Raw genomic sequence first — 18,823 nt, forward strand, 5'->3', positions numbered from 1 at the left:
ATTTTCTGTTTTTATTTTTGGCTTTATTGATTATTGCTCTGTATTATTTGCTTTGTTTAGCATTGAGGCTATGAAGATTCTTAAGACGTTCAGCTTCATCATTAGATATTTCAATACAATTTCTGTAATATGCTCAGTATCTATTTCTGTTTTCTATGTTTAGTGATTTACTTTTCTCGGCATTAAATACATCTGTCAGTGTTCTGTATACTGATCTATCTTACCCAATTCATTCTAAAGCTTTTGACGTTTTGCTTCCAAATCCAGTGCCCTCCTAATTTGGTATAATCTGAAAACCTAACCATTTTCAATTGAGTTCCTGACTCCAGATTCTTTATCTAAATTAAAAGTGGTCGGAGGATAGAGATAGCACCTATTCAACTATGAGTAATTATTTTGGGTTGCAATTGATCTCGGAATGGCCACAATGTGGATTTGGGCGCTGTTGATTTTGTTTAGGCAAGGCAGCACCGAGTTGTTGATGATAGGTCACATGCAGACCTGCTTCTCCCTCCACAGATGCTGCCAGCCCTGCTGAGTATTTCCACCGCGCTGTGTTTTTTTTTTAAATTTGCAGCATCCGCCGTTTATGTTGCTTTTGTCTTGAGCGGTCCCACTTCGTTGGGGAGACACACCTGTCCCTTTAACTCCGCAAAGGGAAGGGCGGAGGGATGATGTCACGGCGCTCCCCGGCGTCTCGTGAAACATCACGGGCTCGCAGTCATTGACGTGTCGATTGTCCAATCAGCGCAGGGAACCTCCGGGGCGCGGCGGCCGTTTCAGCCAATGGAAGAGCAAAGGATGGGGGAAGGGGGCGGGTACGGAGAGCTGCTGGAGTCAGATGAGCGCGAGAGGGAGAGGGCGGTTGGACAAGCGGCTCGAGCTGGTGCTGAGGAGGGCGCGAGGGTGGTACGGGGCTCCGAGACACGGGTGCACAATGTCCGAATCAGCAGCAAAAACAGGGCGAGGAAATTCTGCACGCTGCGCCGAGGCAAAGCTTGTAGGAGTCAGTGTGTTCGCAGCATAGCGGGGGAAACCTGTTTCCTTACTGGTGCTTCAGTGAAGGAGGGAGACTGACAGGAAGAAATTAGCAGAGAATCTAACGGCGTCTCCTGCACTTGAAGACATCCGAGTCCCCGGGAGACCATCTCATTGAGGGGGATTGCCGCTGATGGATGTCTCTGCTCTTTCACACTGTGTGCACGTTGATCTGTGACACTCGCACACGCTGTGAATGGGATGGTAGGAGTTGTTTGAAACGGACGAGGTTTTCCAAAGTTGGGAGTTTCTTTGATTAAAATAATAATAGGTTTATTAATTCCTCCCCCTCGTAGACCGCCCCCCTCTCCCTTCCCCACCTGCTTTATTAATAAAATGAGGACCTTTTATCACTGACGGTGGACCGGGGAAACTTTTTATTTTCTCACGGCAAGTCTGTGCAGCTAGATCAGAATCGCCGGGAAGATATGTTTGCTCTGCGGGTGTTGACCTTGGCTTCCCCGCCGACTTGGCGATAGATTTGAATAATTAAAAATAAATAAAATCAAGGACACTGATCGTTCCAGATGACAGCCCAACGAAAAGGATTTCAGCAACATAAACAGTTATGAAATGTACCCACACGAACGCAGGATGACTGTCATCATCTCAAAGAGTAAAAGAATGAAAAAGGGAAAAAGTTGTTCCTGATGACCGGCTCCTGCACTGTAACTCCCAGACAAGATCCAGGTAATATACTGCATAATAATTATGCATTAAGTCATCGTTGAGAGAAAAATACTACTTCTGAGCAATGGACATCTTTAATAGTAACTGGCATTGGGTTCCCAAACCTCAGTTTTTATTTTATGACGGTTTGTCTTATAAGTTGATTTATTAGTTTGTGATTTTTCTTGTTTAGTTGCCGCTAATTGTGCTGACAGATTTCTGATGAGAAACCTCTTTAGGTAGACCACACGGCCAATTGAAAGCACGTGGGGGCTCTGTTGATATTTCTAAAGTAAGATGACCGTGATTCTCACTGCTAACACTCGCCTTTGCTGCTGTTCCCGTTGCCTGGCATTCAGGATTGGGGGCGGCGTGATGGTGGAAGTGTGCGGTTTCTGAGCCAGGTTCTGTGAGTAGAGCATGGAGGCGAGCTGCTCCTCGCTTTGGTAACCACATTGGCATGGCGGCAGGATAGTGCTTCTCCTCCAGCTTGGACCGGAGGGAGCTGAGTTGTGAACATCCTCCCTAAACGACGACCCCGTCCCCCGCTCCTCCAGCTCACACAGTCAACACAAACTACTGGGCTTCACACTCCCATCACATCAACCATAAAAGCAGACATTTTAGTGTTAGCTTTCTTCTAACCTTTGCCATTGAAAATTAACTTTTTAAATGAGAATTTGTGAGAATAATTGATGATATATGGTATTATCAAATTCTAAAGTGGCAACTGTTTTTCTCTCTCTCCCTACCCCCCTCCCCCCCCATCCTTTTTTATGCACCTCTAGCGGCCCCCCGCTTGTCCACATGCAGGCCAAGAAAAGGTATCTTGTAGTGTCATTGGGCGCCTGTCTTTTGCTGCTTTTCTACTTGGGAGGAGCACGGGTCCCACAGTTGTCCCCAAATTTACCTTCATCTTCATCATCGTCATCGGGTCATCATCACAATGTCAGAAACCAGGTTTCACCTCCAATCAGACACTACTGGCCTGTGTGGATTAACCGCTTGAGCAGCTATTTCAGCTTAGAAGATGGGCAAAATAATGAAGAGGAGGGAACCCACCTTGGCATCAACTCTGGACTTTCTCCAAGGGAGAGGAGGGAGATCAAATCAAACGTTTACAAGAATCGGAAATGCAGGATGGAGACATGCTTTGATTCCTCGCTCTGCCAAAGGAATGGATTCAAAGTGTACATCTATCCACTTCAAAAGGGGGAGAAGATTTCTGAAAGTTATCAGAAAATCCTTACTACTATTGAGGATTCGAGATATTATACATCAGATCCAAGACAAGCATGCTTGTTTGTCCTCAGCATTGATACCTTGGACAGAGATCAACTTTCATTTCAGTATGTTCATAATGTGAAAGCTAAAATTCAAAGCCTCCCACTGTGGAATAGTGGGAGAAATCATCTTGTATTCAACCTGTATTCAGGGACCTGGCCTGATTACACAGAAGATTTAGGGTTTGATATCGGGCAGGCAATGTTAGCCAAAGCCAGTATCTGTAAGGATAACTTCCGATCTGATTTTGATGTGTCCATCCCCTTGTTTTCCAAAGACCATGCTCAAAAAGGAGGCGAAAGGGGCTGGCTTATGTACAATAATGTGCCACCCACAAGAAAATACCTGTTAGTTTTTAAAGGTAAAAGATACCTAACTGGTATTGGGTCAGAAACCAGAAACGCGTTGTATCATGTACATAATGGAGAAGATATTATTTTGTTAACTACTTGTAAACATGGGAAGGACTGGGAAAAACACAAAGATGCCAGGTGCGATAAAGATAATGAAGAATATGAAAAGTAAGTAACAAACTTTTATCCTTTTGATTCTATTATACCAGTTGAGTTACATGGAAGTTCTAAAGCTGGCATTCCTGCAGAGTGTAGTATATATTCATGCACTGAATACAATTATCAGCAATGATTATTTCATTTTGTTTTCAAAGGTGATCAAATATGCTGATGTTTCTTGATATATTGTATTACTTGTTGGTTTTGATGGATATACACATGGTGTACATGATTGCTGGTACATTTGACATCAGTTTCTGAAATACCACTGATATTCTGCAAATGTGTCATAAATTGCCACTTTAAAATTTGCTTACACTGATAGTCAATAAGTTAGGAAGTATAATGCTTGACTTTAATATTCTATAAAATAATTAAGTCTTAAATTCATCAAACCAGTTGAAATGTTTTAATGGGGCACTTTTATCATCATCCAAACATTCCTGCTGGGTAGACTCAAATTATTTTATTGATAATTCATGCTCTGTCTTTCTTTCTCCATGCCTTTGTTACCTCCTAGCCTTGATCATTCCCATATTCACCTGACCAGCTTCCAATCTTTCACCTCTATAACCTCATTCAAAACTCTGTGTGGATCTAAATGTACTCCAAATCCCATTCACCTATTACTTTTATGACCTGACACTTGTGGCTCTCCATGCAACAAAGCCCAAGTTTCAAAATCATCATCTTTGTGTTCAAATCCTTCCACGGCATTCCCTTCCCATCTGTTTGATTTTCCCCCAACCCTTCAAGCCTTCTCTGAAGCCCTTGAATTCTGCTCTCTTGCGCATCCCTGATTTGAATTGTTCAGCCATTGGCCGTGCTTTCAACTGCCTTAGTTATAAGCTCTGGAATTCCCTCCCTAAACCTCTAGCCATCAGTCTCCCTCTTCTCCTTTATGGTACTTCTAAAAATCCACTTCTTTGTTCAAACTTTTGGTCATCTCTTTGCTTTTCTCTTTCATAGCTTGTTGTCAAAAATATTTTTATTGATATAGTTTTTGTTAAAGCATCTTGTATGTTGGGTTTATTAGGTATTGGTGTTACAGAATCTTTTTACCCACTTTACATTGAAATGCAATTTCCATGTTACAATCAAACAACTAGACACATTAGCAGTTGTTTTGAAATGTCACAATTTTTATCTTGCCACGTGGCTTTATAGCCCAACAATTAGAAAACCACAAAATATATGGGCTAATTATGCAACCTAATGTGACCAATATAAAAAAAAAAATCATTGTCGCTGGTGCAGTGCTTACTGAGTGACACACAAGTGTTGTGTTTATACCAATAGAAGTACCAAGGACAATTATTGACCAGAGCTTTTAATAAAATAGTTAATTAAATGAAACTTTGGCTGTTATACTTGCTTAAATATCCACCACTGAATGAATTGCAAAAAAATGGACAGAAATGTTTCCACTGGATTTGTAGATAAGGATTTGACCAGCTAAGTGCAAGATTCTCTCCAATCCGGTGATCACGAACAGGGATACTTGAACTGCAGTGGGCTATTCAGCCCCTGGAGCCTGTTCTGCCATATTGGTGGGTCATAGCGATCTGCACCTCAACTCCATTTGTGCCTTTTTTTCTCCATCTCCCTTAACAATCTTCTCTAACAACAATCTACCGATCGGAGTCCTGAAAAGCTGGAATTTTTGCAGCATCCATAACCTTTCGGGGGAGGATGGATGGGGTGGAAAGAAAGATCCTAATTTCCTCCACTTTTTGTGTGCAAAAGTACTTTCGACGTCTGTTGTAACAAGCCTAGTTCTAATCTAGTTCTAATTTTAAGATGATCTTTGGTTTTGGATAACCCACCATCAGAAGTAGGATAGATACTTGGGCTGGATTCTTCCACCCTGCTACCGCAAGTTCGCCTCGGGCAGGACGCGGACCATGTAAAGTTCTATTGGCCCTGGGGGAATTTCTGGTCTCTGGGCCGGTGCTGCCAGAGAATCGGCCCATAGAGAAATACATTTATAATTTTGAAGACCCTTATAAGATCAACCCTCAATCTTTTAAATTGAAGGGAATAAAAACCAAGGCTGTGCAATCTGTCCTTATAATTTTGAAGGCTATTAAATCTGTGCTGCATTCTTTCCAAGGCTAATAAAATTTCCCTCTGGTTTGGTGCCCAAAGCTGAAAGCAGTACTCCAGATGGGATATGACTAAGGCTGTGCAAGTATCACCTAACTTATGTATTTTAAACACCTTGAAATAAGTGCCAGCATTCTGTTAGCCTTTTTTAATTGCTGTTTGTACTTGTGCATTAGTTTTTAGTGTTTTGTGTGCATTTGTACATAAATTCTTTTGCTCTGCCACAGTTCCTAGTCTCTCCTGATTAAGAAAATATTCTAATTTTCTTTCTCTGATAAACAGTGGATTATTTCACACTGCCACACATTAAATATTATCTGACAGTTTTTCACACTCTCGTAATCTGTTTATTACCTTTGAAACTTCCTCATTCCATATGTACAAATGGGGCCAAATTAATTTCTGTGTAAAATCTATGTGATTCTGGTGACACAAAAGATGACAAATCAGAGCAAGACATGTCCTGCATTTGTTCTATGGCTTCCTCATTATAATTCAGCAAATTTTGGGTGTCAATTAGATGCCATGATACAGTTGGTCTGTCAGGCCTTACAAATTTTGACTCCAGTAGAGATTTGAGGTGAAGTTGAGGAGTGCAGGGTGGCTGTTGCTGTGGGGCCAGGACAACAGTGGCCACTGTTGGAGAGAATTTGCTTCTTCCAACTCCAAATTCATCTTTTTAGGAAGTTTTGGAGCTTTTTTTCTCGGCCCTCTCAGTGGTCACTTGAAGGACTGGTGATTAATAGTTGGAAGATCTGAAAATATTGGTTGGAGCTTGTGAGCAGCAAACAGACTTTAATCAAATTTTGACTCCTAGGTTGGAACAGTCAGACATGATCAGCTCATACCTGTCTAAATGTTCAGTGACACAGGCTGGGATGTTGAGTGTGGGACAGGAAAATTGGGAGAGTGGCCAAAAGTTAGACTGAAAAATCCCACCCATAGTCTCTGCTGATGTGTTAATTGACAATTAGTGTTAAACTGTCAGGACTGTTGTTACCTAGTTCTCTCCCGCTCCACCCTTTCTTTTTTTAAATAATAGAAAGATGTTTGCAATTTTTGAATCCATAGGCAGAATTCCTGATTTATAGCATGGAAAATTATTGACTAACCCATCTACAATTTCCTATTTCTTTTAATACCATGGGCCGGAAACCATTATGAGGTTTTCATGTTTAAGTCCCATTATTTTCTTCAACACCATTTTAAAATTTCTTATCCTTGATTTATGTATAGGTTCCTGCACTGTGGTTATTTTGTGCTCTTTATCCACTGTGAAAACAGATGAGAAGTGCCCATTTAACAAGTCTACCATGTACTTATTGCCCATATAGTCTGATCTGCATTTCTTTAATGGGCCCACAATCCCCACTACCACTGACTTTCTCTTGATTTAAGAAATTTGCTATAAATTGTATATTGCGCTGTTGTTTGAAGTGACTCTATCATAAACTTTATTTCCCAAATATTTGGAAATGTTCTGAAGGTTGAATCATGTAAATTCTGATTTTTGTACAAAGCGTTGGTCTTTTACTTTTGGATGGTTAGTAAAATATTCATTATATTTTTAATGTGACTTTATCTAATTGTAAACTGTTATTCAAGGGAATATGTATGATGAACTTCTATGGATGAAGCTTTTTGATATTTTATAAATAGCTGCGAAGTTTATAATCAATAACAGTATTTGAGGTTTATGCAATTGTTGCAGAATGTAGTAAATTGTTTAAAAGTACATGTTTCTAGTTCTGTTGATCAACATGCTCCTTTTGATTACTGCTATCATTGAAGTCTTGTAAGCAAATGTTCAAGCAGAAATCGTGTTTCATCTTTATAGTTTGGCTAAGCATTTATTTACATTAACCTGTTTCACAATTCTGGCCAATTCTGATTTATTGAATGAGGTTATTGATTTTCAATTGTGTAGTTTGTCCTCTGGAGGGTCTTTGTATTGTGACCCTTTCATAGTGAAAATAATAAATACTGACAGGTTAGGATCGCAGCACTTTTGGAAGTTGAATAGTTGGAGTTATATTTTATTCTTTCAATTTTACCCTATTGTTCCAAAAATAGATGTTAATTTTAATACAGGGTTGATGTTAAATTGTGAAGGGATTATAACGTAGGGTTAAGCGTACTTTAAACACTAAATGCATCTCCACATCAGTCCTAATTAAAGTTCAAACTTTTTATATTCTGATCAGTGATCCTAACCTTACATTTTAAACAAATCCTCATACATGTTTGTACATTATGTGGCTAGTTTGGGATATAATTTTTAAAAAAACAATCTTAATAATCACCGCTCTAATGAACTGATTTATTGTTTCATGTGTTGTATTTCAAGTTTTTTGCTGCTCAACAACTTTTAACCCAGACATTGTTATGTTAAAGTTTCAATATCTTTTCAAAATTTTATTTGAATACTTTGTATATTTGCAAATTGAAGAATCCTTCATGTCAAGCTACAGGTCATTTGTGCTTGAAATCAATTATATCCTTACTTGGACTTAAATGGTTAAGTTAGGCATGCAATAATTTGTTATCTTGTGCAATTTATATTGGAATAAAACTTATTTTAATTACTTTTATGGAAAAAAACTACTTTGAATAATCTAAAGCCAGCATGAACTGCTTTGACTAAATTTGGTAAATTACCACCTGTATGTGGTAATTGTTTAAAGATACTGCATTTTAAAGAATAATTAAAAGCATGTTTATGAAAATGAAGTGAAGCATGCCACTTGGGACTGTTAATCATCTCTGTAGGCAAACTAGAAGTAAACGGAATGGATAGGCCCTGATGCCATGCATTTTGAAAATTACTCCAAGCACATTAGAAATGATACACTTTAATGGATTTGTCCATGCTTTCATTTTTGTGGACCACTTAAATATTCATCTCTATAACTCTAGCTTGTAGCTGTTATTCAGCAGACTCCTCCGAAATGAAATGAAATTCGCTTATTGTCACAAGTAGGCTTCAAATGAAGTTACTGTGAAAAGCCCCTAGTCGCCACATTCCGGCGCCTGTTCGGGGAGGCTGGTACGGGAATTGAACTGTGCTGCTGACCTGCCTTGGTCTGCTTTAAAAGCCAGCGATTTAGCCCAGTGTGCTAAACCAAGCAAATATATTAAAAATGTAAATCTTTTCAGTATAATACCTCCTGTGTATATTCTCTGGAGACATAAGATTTAAGGCAAAAAATAGATATTTTGGATTTATTTTAGTGCTCGTTTATAATATATACCATCTCAGAGTTGCTTTTTTGTGGAGGAGATTTGGGAAGTGATATTTTCTACATGGGGCTATAATTTGTTTGGCAGGACTTCAAATGGCATCTGACATCAGTTAAACTTTCCTTTCACATTTAGACTTTTAAAACATTTTGTGTGGCAAGTTGCTGAAAGTTTGAGCTGATAACATCACTGAAGAAAACATTTAGTTTGAATCTATTGTTCAAATACAGTAAATTCATACCATTCAATGCATTTTAATAATGACACCCCAGTAGAGCATTGAGGAAATTCTAGTGTTTCACGTCTTAGATGGAATATGATTCCTGATGGGCATAAGAGATCCCACAGCACTTTTCAAAGTGAATAGACGTCTTCCAATTTCTTATTGTGCGTTCTTGCTTAAAGCAACATCGCAAAAATATTAACTGATAGTTCACCACATTGCAGTTTGTAGAGCCTTGCTATATGGAAAATGGATGATGTGTTTATTACACACAATTTATTGTGTACATAAAGCACTTGAGAGTTCTGGTGAGGCATTATATACTTTTTGTTATGACTGTTGGAGGACTTTGAATGCTGTAATAGTAAAGTTCCTATTTGTGTAACAGCAATTTTGTGTTTCTTCATTGTTATGGTGTTATAGTTATTTTGAGGGTTCACTATAGTAAGCAAGCAGTGCAGTGTTCTTTGAGTATATTATGATGCAGAGGTCTTCAATTTAGATGACTTTTTCCCTTTATGCTTTCACTGTACTATTTTTTTTTTTTAACCCTTTCAACCTTAGAAATATTCTACATTCAGGGTGGTGGAGGCAGATTCAGGTGTGGGTTCCCAAATGAATTGAGGAATTGGATAAGCACCTAAAGAGAGGAAATTTGCAGAGCTTCAAGGAAAGTGCAGGCAAGTGGGATTAGCTTGCAGAGAGCCTGCATGGGCACGATGGGATGAATAACTACCTTCTGTGTTTTTTGACTATTTTGATTCTATCTGCATGCACATACGGATTAATTTCTTATAGTTTACTAAATTGTTAAAGATGGATGAGAGAACTTTGATTCACATCTACTGCATGTACACATTTATCCTGGAGAAAAATAATAATTTTACTTTAGAATTTAAAAAAGGAATTTTACATTTAGAATTGCTGGAAGTAAATGTGGTCGATCAGTACCTTGAAAGAGAAACAAAATAGATTTATGTTTCAGGTGAGAGATTTTGCGTTGACTGTGTTCCGACAAAGGATTTTCACCCAAAATGTTAACATGTCTTTTCTTATTTTAGAACTGAATAGATCTGCTATATATTTCCAGTATTTTTTGCTTTGACATTAGGATTTGTAATTATTAATTGAGACATCGGTACATGCCGTGGTAAAACACATCTATAACTGAAACTCATGAATATCAATGCTGTCCTTATAGTTAGGTGGTCTGAACATGTGTATTTGTCTTAAGTTCAGTAATGACTTTAGAACCATGGTTTTGTGTCATGGATCTTCATGTAGAATTCTAAATAGATTATACTATCAATAAGAAGTGTCTGATTGGCAGTGTATGGATGTTGTCAAAGAATGAACGTGTCGCTTCACAAAATCTTTTGCGAGTGAGGGATTGCAGCGATGTATTGTCACTCTTTGTGTTGATAATGTTTATCTTTTGCTAACGGTTGTTGGAAATGATGAGAGTGGAATACAGCCTGTGGTACCAAAGATTATTGTGTTCATCTTCCTCAAGGGTATTAATAATATTAAAGGCTAGAGACTGCAGTTTCTTGATGTACTCATTAATGGCAGGTGATGGCAGTCTTGAATAGTCTTTAGAATTGCAGTATCCTTTTGCAACACTCACTGATTTTCAGATGATCAAAATTTCATCTTAACATCCACAATCTACTGTCAAATGTATGTACCCAGTAGTCACTGCAATCAATAATTAATTGTCTGTGTCCTCTATGAAGTGCATTGAGACGTTTTTGAGAGATATAATCAGGTCCTGTATAAACAGAAGTCTTCTTGAAACCATTTGGCAGCAGTTTCACAACAGTTTCTGTAAATTACTTTGTTCCCTATAATTCAAAAATCAAATCATGGTTTAATTATCTCTTTTAAGAATTTTTTTGGAAATAATTTTTTCTGGAAATTGACAGTATTTGGCTTGGCAAATTCTGCTATCTTTGATTTCCATCCCTTTTTAGGCTTGGTGTTGATGGAAATTACTAACGCATGCATCTTGGTTAACTGAGTCTTCCTGGCCCAAGCATACGATTTTGACTAAACTGCAGAACTGGAAGAAAAATCCTTTTTTTAATCTTTTGAGACAATGGCACAGTATTGCTGGGAATTTTGAATTGCAGCCTTTTCCTGGAAAAGTGAATCAAAATAACTTGTACCATTTGATAGTCTAGGAGATTCTCATATATCTTGTTGACAGGTTTTCTGAACAATATTATAATCTAACAAAAAGAAAACCATTGCTTAACAGTTGCAAATGACCATGCAAAGTAAACTATTTGGTGATTTGAACACCTACATATGTAAGAAATTGATATCTAGTGACATTTCCTAGTAAGTCACAGGCTGCACAGTTCTATAAGGACCTTGTAGAGCATAATATTATTCACCTGTGAAAGGGGGGGGTATGTTTCACCATAGACTATTAATCCAGTAGCCTGTATCAGCAATTTAAAAAAAAATAAAATAAAAAAATTGCACCCATTATATTTGGAAGGCTCTGTTCTCTGGCACACAGGCGAGGTTTAATCTGACAGGCCTACCCTACTACTGAAGAATGATGGGGTGATAAAAATAGGGGCGGTTACAGATCTAGCAAAGGCCTAAAGGGAAATCTTTGGCGAGGCTTAAAAAGAGAATGCACTGGGTGAGTTGGGAGTTATTTTGTTTCAGTCAAGTAACACAACGTATTGAATTAACATTTCAGATCGATTACCTTTCATCGTAAGAACCAGTTCTGATGTAAGTTTATTGATCTGAAATGTTAACTCCATTTCTCTTCACAGTTGCCTGGCCTGCTGAGTATTTCCAGCATTTTCTGTTTTTGTTTCCAATTTCCAGCATCTGCAATACTTTGCTTTTGTACAATTCATTGGTGTGGAAAAGTGTTGCTTTTTTATCATTTTGTTATTTAAATGCATGTTCTAGCTTTTGCTAGATTTGCAGATGTTTATCACCTGCCATTTTCCAGTAGAAGAATAAACCTGCCAGTTAAACCCTTCCTTTTGTGCTTGGAACCAGAGCCTTCCAAATATGATGGGTACAAAATCATTTTTTTATATTCAACTGAATTAGTTATTCCTTATAGTCTATGGGGAAACACGCTCTCACTTTAGCAGCTCAATAACGCTACCAATTGTTTTCTTTATTTATTTCACTTCCTCCTTGCATATTTTGTATGTCCTGTACCACTCCTCAGAAACCATTATCCCTCTTGGTTTGATATCATCAGCAGTATTTGACTTGCTAAGTATTAAATGTTTGAATGAAGTCATCAATGTGAATTAGAAATAATATTGGTCCCAATACTAAACTCTGAAAAAGCCCACTCATTAATTCTGTTCCCCCTAACAGTGACATAACTCCTCCAACAAGTACAGACTGATCTCCACCCTCAGCCAATTTCCTAACCATTTGCTAGTTTTACCTTAAATCGTCACTGCTTTGAACTTAATTACTAGCTTTTGGCAAATGTTTTTTGGAAGTCAAGATACTGCACAGCATGGGGCTTGCAAACCACATGAGATATAATTTCCTCAAAATATTCTGAAGTTCTTTCTACATAATTTAATTTCTTATTCTTGCTGCAGCTATTTCTCTCTGCCCATTTCTTTGTCGTGATTAGTTCACTATACCCCATTACACTATTATTTTATATGGGTTTTTCCAAAGCAAATAATTTTAGCAGTAAAAAAACTGATTTAATGGGAGAAATAATGGTTGAAATAAGATCCTGAAAGACCGTATGCAGAAGGAACAATTAAAATATAACAATGTTCAGAGTGAGTACTAAGACCTCACATCGCATAGATTTTTGTAATATACAAATCTGATGCACGATCAATGACCACTAAAGCGAGGTTGTAGTCCAACTGAAGGCTTTAATAAGCTAGATGTTTCCCCCAGCAGCTCAGGTACAGAATGAGGGCTGCTGGGGTGGCACGTGTTCTTTTACCCCACCTATCAGGGCTGAGTTATTATACACTCTAGCCAATAGAAAGCATACAGTTTCCACCAATGGTGCTTTAGCCTGTCAGGTACCGTAATACCTATAATACCACAAAGACGTTTTTAAAATAGCTGGATCAATGTCTGTCTGTGACCCTTGAAATAAAGGTGCATCGCATTATCTCTGAAGAGACACTAATGACCCATGAGGGCTGCAGAGACCAAATTCAAAGAGAAGTATACAAAGGCATCTGCAATTCATAACCCAAGCTGACCAATCGGATTCTACTTGTCTGCTTGAACAATGGGCCTGCAACCTTCCTTTCAACTCTTAATGGTTAGGGCATTTAGCCATCTTGGGTCAAAAACAGTGTGGAGAAGTGGGATTCATGTGACATGGACTTCCAGCTTGTGTATTGAAAGGTCGCAGTCTGCCATTTTATCATCTAACCAGCAGCATCATAGAAAAGGGTGTCTATCTAGATCAAATATCATGCCCTATCTACACGGTTTTTACTGGAACTGATGTACCTTTGCCAACCAGACTGATTCACCTCTGCACGCCTTCCTCATCATGTGAATTAATCACCATTAGTTTTCAGCCTGCTGAGTTCCAAGAATAATTACCTATTTGGGCTTTTATTCAGGACTCTGGAACCACATGAAACACCATTTATTTTCCCTGTGGTTTTTGCCCTGAAGATTTTTCTTTTCTCTATCCCTCTTTTACTCCTCTTTTACTGTATTAATTAAAATGAGGCAATGTTGCGACCCTCCCTCCAGTATTTGAGTGTGTGCAAATAAACTTTTAGTTAATCCCATTTTGAGGTTGCTGTGAGGTTATTAATAGGTATTGGATCACACCAAAACCAAGGGATTGGGAAATATGCCACTGTTTATACAGTGGGGGAGCAATATTGGAGACAGCAGGGTATTGCAGCTTAATGGGAGAGGGAGCCCTTGACGATATATTCCAAACTGCTTTTGGTCCCTTTCAAAATTATCAGGGCCGAAACCAACTAGGTTCCCACAATTTAATTTTCATCTGCCCATTAGTCTGCGGGTATTTAAAGTACCTCACCGTGATTTTCTCTGTTGTCACCTGTTTTTATCTTTAAATTTGTGTTTTAAATCATGGCACAAATTTAATTGATGCTACGTCATTGGTTTGGAGTGTACAGCTTCTTGATGTGTATTTCCGATGTGGAATTTTACCACCACCTGTGGGATGGAGGTGTGCCTCCTGTTCCACCATCACCTCCCCTGCTACCTGTGGCCCTCATCACCCTTGCTAGGTCCTGCTTCATTGGTCTTGGTGAAACATGCTCCACTTATCTTGATGTCTGGCTTTCTGCGAAGATCCTTATGTGGACTGGCTGCTTATGCTTCCCGGTGGCACAAAGGAATCGTTTCCAGCTGACTGGCCAGCGATTCTCAGTGACAGGACTTCCTTCCAGATGAGGGCAGAAGCTGCAAGCCAGGTTAACAGCCCAATGACCATAAAATTAGGTCCAAGCTTCCCAGCAATGCAAAGGTTGGTTCACCTCTGACCTTTCAGCCAGAGGCAGGCCATCGCCTTCGCATGAAACTCAGGACCTGGCGTGTGCCATACATGCAGATATGAAAAATCAAATGCATTGTTGGTAAGCCTATAGAGATACTTTTTAATTGAGCTTTCAACACCCATAAATATCGAGGCATTTTCTTTCTTCTAACTATAAGTGATACATTGATCATAGGTGTTGCATCTCACATACGTTTCTCTTCACTGGCAGAGTCTGTTGTTGATAATCCTCATGGGAATAATGGATGAACTCTGCTATTTCTCAATCCTCTTGATGAACAGATTGCATGTTTGGAAGCTGTGAAAATTACAGATGCATATATGTGGTTGAAAGTTATTTTCAACTGATGAGAGTTTTGAAAAATAAAATCAAGGTTCAAACCTTCGAGGGGGACTCGGGCCTTGAAATTAAAGCTTTGTATAATAATTAAATTATTAACTTTAAATTGATATTGTGAAATTATTGTGTATTTTTTAATTGAATTTTTAAAAATTTTATTTGAGGCCTCATTTGGAACATTTCAGTTTCAGTGATTGAATGAAAACAACTTTGTTTATTTTTTGATTGGTTTATCAAAAGCAGTGGTTTGCATATTATGTAGGTGCATTCAATTTTCAGGGATTACATAAAGAACTTAAAGTTAAATATTGAACATAAAATTGTGACAGAAATGATGACCGTAGGAAGTGAAGTTTGTGGACTGGAGGTACATGCATCCAAAAGATTTTTAACATAAGTTTATGAAATGGCCACTACTATTCGTACCTTCAGCCACCCCAACAAGCAAATCAACAAATTACTTATGGGATAGCACTCTTGCAACTGCTGTTAGCTGCACTTTGTGTTCACCAAACCATTTCAGAGAGCATAACCCCACGGCAACAAAACAAAATGTGGCCTCTTTCTCTCAATGTGAGTGCAAAACGGTATTTGTGTGGCTTGGTCTGCATTTCTTATTCTGAACCAAGTATTGTAATTGGAGATCAGTGTTTAAGCCTTCGTAAGTGGATTCGGCAAAGTTGGCCTAATTATGTTGCTCAGAGAAGTGCTTAAATTATTTTTTAAAATAGGTATGAGCATTGAATCAGAATTAGCAGTCTCACCTTTGTATCAAAAGATATGGGTTCAAGCCCCATTTTAGTATATAATCTAGATTCACACTTCAGAGCAGTGCAGAGGGTGTGCAACATTATAGGAGGTGGTTGGGATTTACATTACAACACTTTATTAAAAATAAATTTAGAGTACCCAATTCATTTTTTTTCCAATTGAGGGGCAATTTAGCGTGGCCAATCCACCTACCCTGCACATATTTGGGTTGTGGGGGCGAAACCCACGCAAACACGGGGAGAATATGCAAACTCCACATGGACAGTGACCCAGAGCCGGGATCGAACCTGGGACCTCAGCGTCGCAGTCCCAGTGCTTTCCACAGCGCCACCGTGCTGCCCCCAGATGTACATTACAACACTGACTACACTTAAAAAGTTTTCATTACCGATGCACTTTTGGATATATTCTGGTTGTGAAAGCTGGTATATATTTCCTTCTGTAACATGCACTGAAATGCCAGCTGTTATATTTATGCTTGCATACACCCAGAATAAATAAAACAGTTCTGATGTCCCATTGCAGCCAACCTCTATTTTTGCTGGCTCTACCCTCAGTCCTCCTTCATCTATTGATATTCTTGGCTTCATTGCCTACTCTGACCTCATGTCTCTCCTATTGTTAAAGCTGCCTCCAAGGAGCGAAGATTTCTCTTCTGGGTCAAATACCTGAACAACCCATATAATCGCCTAAATAGCTCAAGCTTTTGTTGTCTGTCAAAGTTGCAGAAAGGGATAAATAGTAATATAGTTGCAGCAAATAAGAGAAAAAACAAAGCACCAGCAGTAATTTGAGTATGATTTCTGGTGATGCTGTATATCTTAATTCAGTCCAATGTGGTTTATGTTTGTACTAATTCAGCAACTTAATTTAGACAGTTGGCAATGACAAATTAAGGTATAATTTCCGGATGGACCTGACATATATTTACCACCACAAATGGTATTGCAGTTCTGAACTCTGCAAGTGTATTCTGGCAGTATTAAGTACAAATATATTGTTAATGGCAACAATTCTAGAAAATTGACCACATATATTTTGATCATTTGCAGATTAAATCAAATTGTTTTCTAGGAACAGTGGGGAGAAAATGAAGGAAATGTTACACCAGATGCACCTGTCTCATTGTTCTTTGCGAACCTATAATCAAACAACATTGTTAGAATACCCTGGGCTGGATTTTCTGCCCTGCTGCGCCACATTTCGGCCCCGACCCGCTGACTGGATTCTCCGTTACGCTGGCCGGTAAATGGGGTTTCCCATTGTGGGGCAGCCCCACGCCGTCGGGAAATCCCCGGGTGCTGGCAAAATGGCGAATCCCGCCGGCGGAGAATCCCGCCCCCTGACTGTAAGAATGATTGTAGAAATTCTTACGGCCATTGGACCTTGAGCTAGGCTGCAAGATAAAAGGTCGCTGATTAAATTAATGAAAAATAATTGATAACTGCTGCTGTCAGCTGATTTCTGATGTGTATTATTTTAAAACTCTGTTTTATGTTTTCTGCAAATATTGCAAAAGCCACATTTTATTTGGTGGATGCAAACTGCTTTGCTTGAGATATCTGGACATTTGCAGATAAACTCTATTGTGCTTCTTCTGGCTAGGAAAGGTGGAATAATCTGGAGGATCATGTTTGTGAGTAGCATTGCTTGATATAATCTAATGCATTTTTCATTCATTAATGTTTCTTACATTTTTCCTTTTTATGCTTCTGCATCGTCCTTTATGCACCATCTTGATGAAGAATTGATTAAATGAATTCACTGAAAAAAGCAAGTTGAAGTAGTACTTAGTTGGAGGACTTGAATATTCTCATTGTGAAATGAGCTGCCAACTACTTGAGCTGCTTGGTTGTTCCTCTGTTGTTTCTTTTCACACTGGAAATACAATCTTCAATTTGATGCAAATTTAATCCCTGTAGTGTCACCACTACTGAAGCCGATTTCCCCTCCATGAAGTTCCGTGCTATGCGAGCAGCTGGTTCTGGTACAGCTCACTATCTTGAGAAGGGCATCCACACAGGCAACCTCTGTGTGTACCAGAAGCAGATATCCAAATGCTATCCTGGCATCACTCAGCCAGACAGGTTTACTGTATGAATTTGCATTTCACTCAACAAAGATCAGGCATTCATCTGCAAGAGTGGACCGACATTAATTGCTTAAGGGCCACGTGCCCATCTTGCAGATAAGGTGATCTTTAAGAACTTCTGCTGCTACAAAGTGTCTGGAGGTACAGTGTTGAGTCCTTGGATTTTGCAGAAAGTGTTGACGCATTTCCACCAGGAGGGCAGAGGTTTGTGCAACCTGTTCACACAAAAGATTGCAACAGATATGGGGGCAGCAGTTACAGTGCCTCCAGTCTGTAGGATGACAAAAGATTGAACAGAAGCTGCAGAGAGCTCTGTGTGATGTCCTTTACCAAGTTAGAATCATAGAATCATAGAATTTACAGTACAGAAGGAGGCCATTCGGCCCATCGAGTCTGCACCGGCTCTTGGAAAAAGCACCCTACCCAGGCCCACATCTCCACCCTATCCCCATAACCCAGTAACCCCACCCAACACTATAAGGGCAATTTTGGACACTAAGGGTAATTTAGCATAGCCAATCCACCTACCCTGCACATCTTTGGACTGTGGGAGGAACGGGGCACCCGGAGGAAACCCACGCGCACACGTGGAGAACGTGCAGACTCTGCACAGACAGTTGGAGCCAAACTCTTCCATGCTCCTTGACAGTAACAGGAGGATTTATTGCAGAGCAGCCAGTGCACCCAGCATCGCAGTTTGCATGTCCATCAGTCTTCTCTTGTGTGCTGTCTAATTACGTTCCTCATCTGATTTTGTCACAACATGACTGGCTCAACATTTTCCCTCTGGTAAACTGACCAATGAACCAGCCTTGCCCTTGACATGGCTGCTGACTACTTAGAAACATAGAAAATAGGAGAAGGCCATGTGGCCCTTCGGGCCTGCTCTGCCATTCATTACGATCATCCAACTGAATAGCCTGTTCCAGCCTTCCTTTGATCCTTTATGGCCCAGTTTCATTGGCTTTCCACTCTGGTTGAAGAAATTTCTCCCAGCTGCGACCTCTGGTAGATCCCAGGAGGTGGA

The 18,823-nt window shown here is 39.3% G+C and overlaps 1 protein-coding gene across 2 annotated transcripts in view; it reads left to right on the forward strand.

The window, feature by feature from the left end:
* Positions 1-844: 844 nt before the first annotated feature.
* The window catches only part of LOC140410640 (exostosin-1-like), a 968,627-nt gene continuing 950,648 nt past the window's right edge, over positions 845-18,823 (forward strand). For both annotated transcript variants that reach the window (XM_072499003.1, XM_072499001.1), the window contains exons 1-2: positions 845-1,728; positions 2,496-3,512. In XM_072499003.1, coding sequence (XP_072355104.1) covers positions 2,515-3,512 — 998 coding nt within the window. In that variant the 5' untranslated portion in view covers positions 845-1,728; positions 2,496-2,514. The remainder of the gene's footprint in view (positions 1,729-2,495; positions 3,513-18,823) is intronic.

The sequence above is a fragment of the Scyliorhinus torazame genome, chromosome 4 (assembly GCF_047496885.1).
Source record: "Scyliorhinus torazame isolate Kashiwa2021f chromosome 4, sScyTor2.1, whole genome shotgun sequence".
In the NCBI taxonomy this organism is placed as follows: Eukaryota; Metazoa; Chordata; class Chondrichthyes; order Carcharhiniformes; family Scyliorhinidae; genus Scyliorhinus; species Scyliorhinus torazame.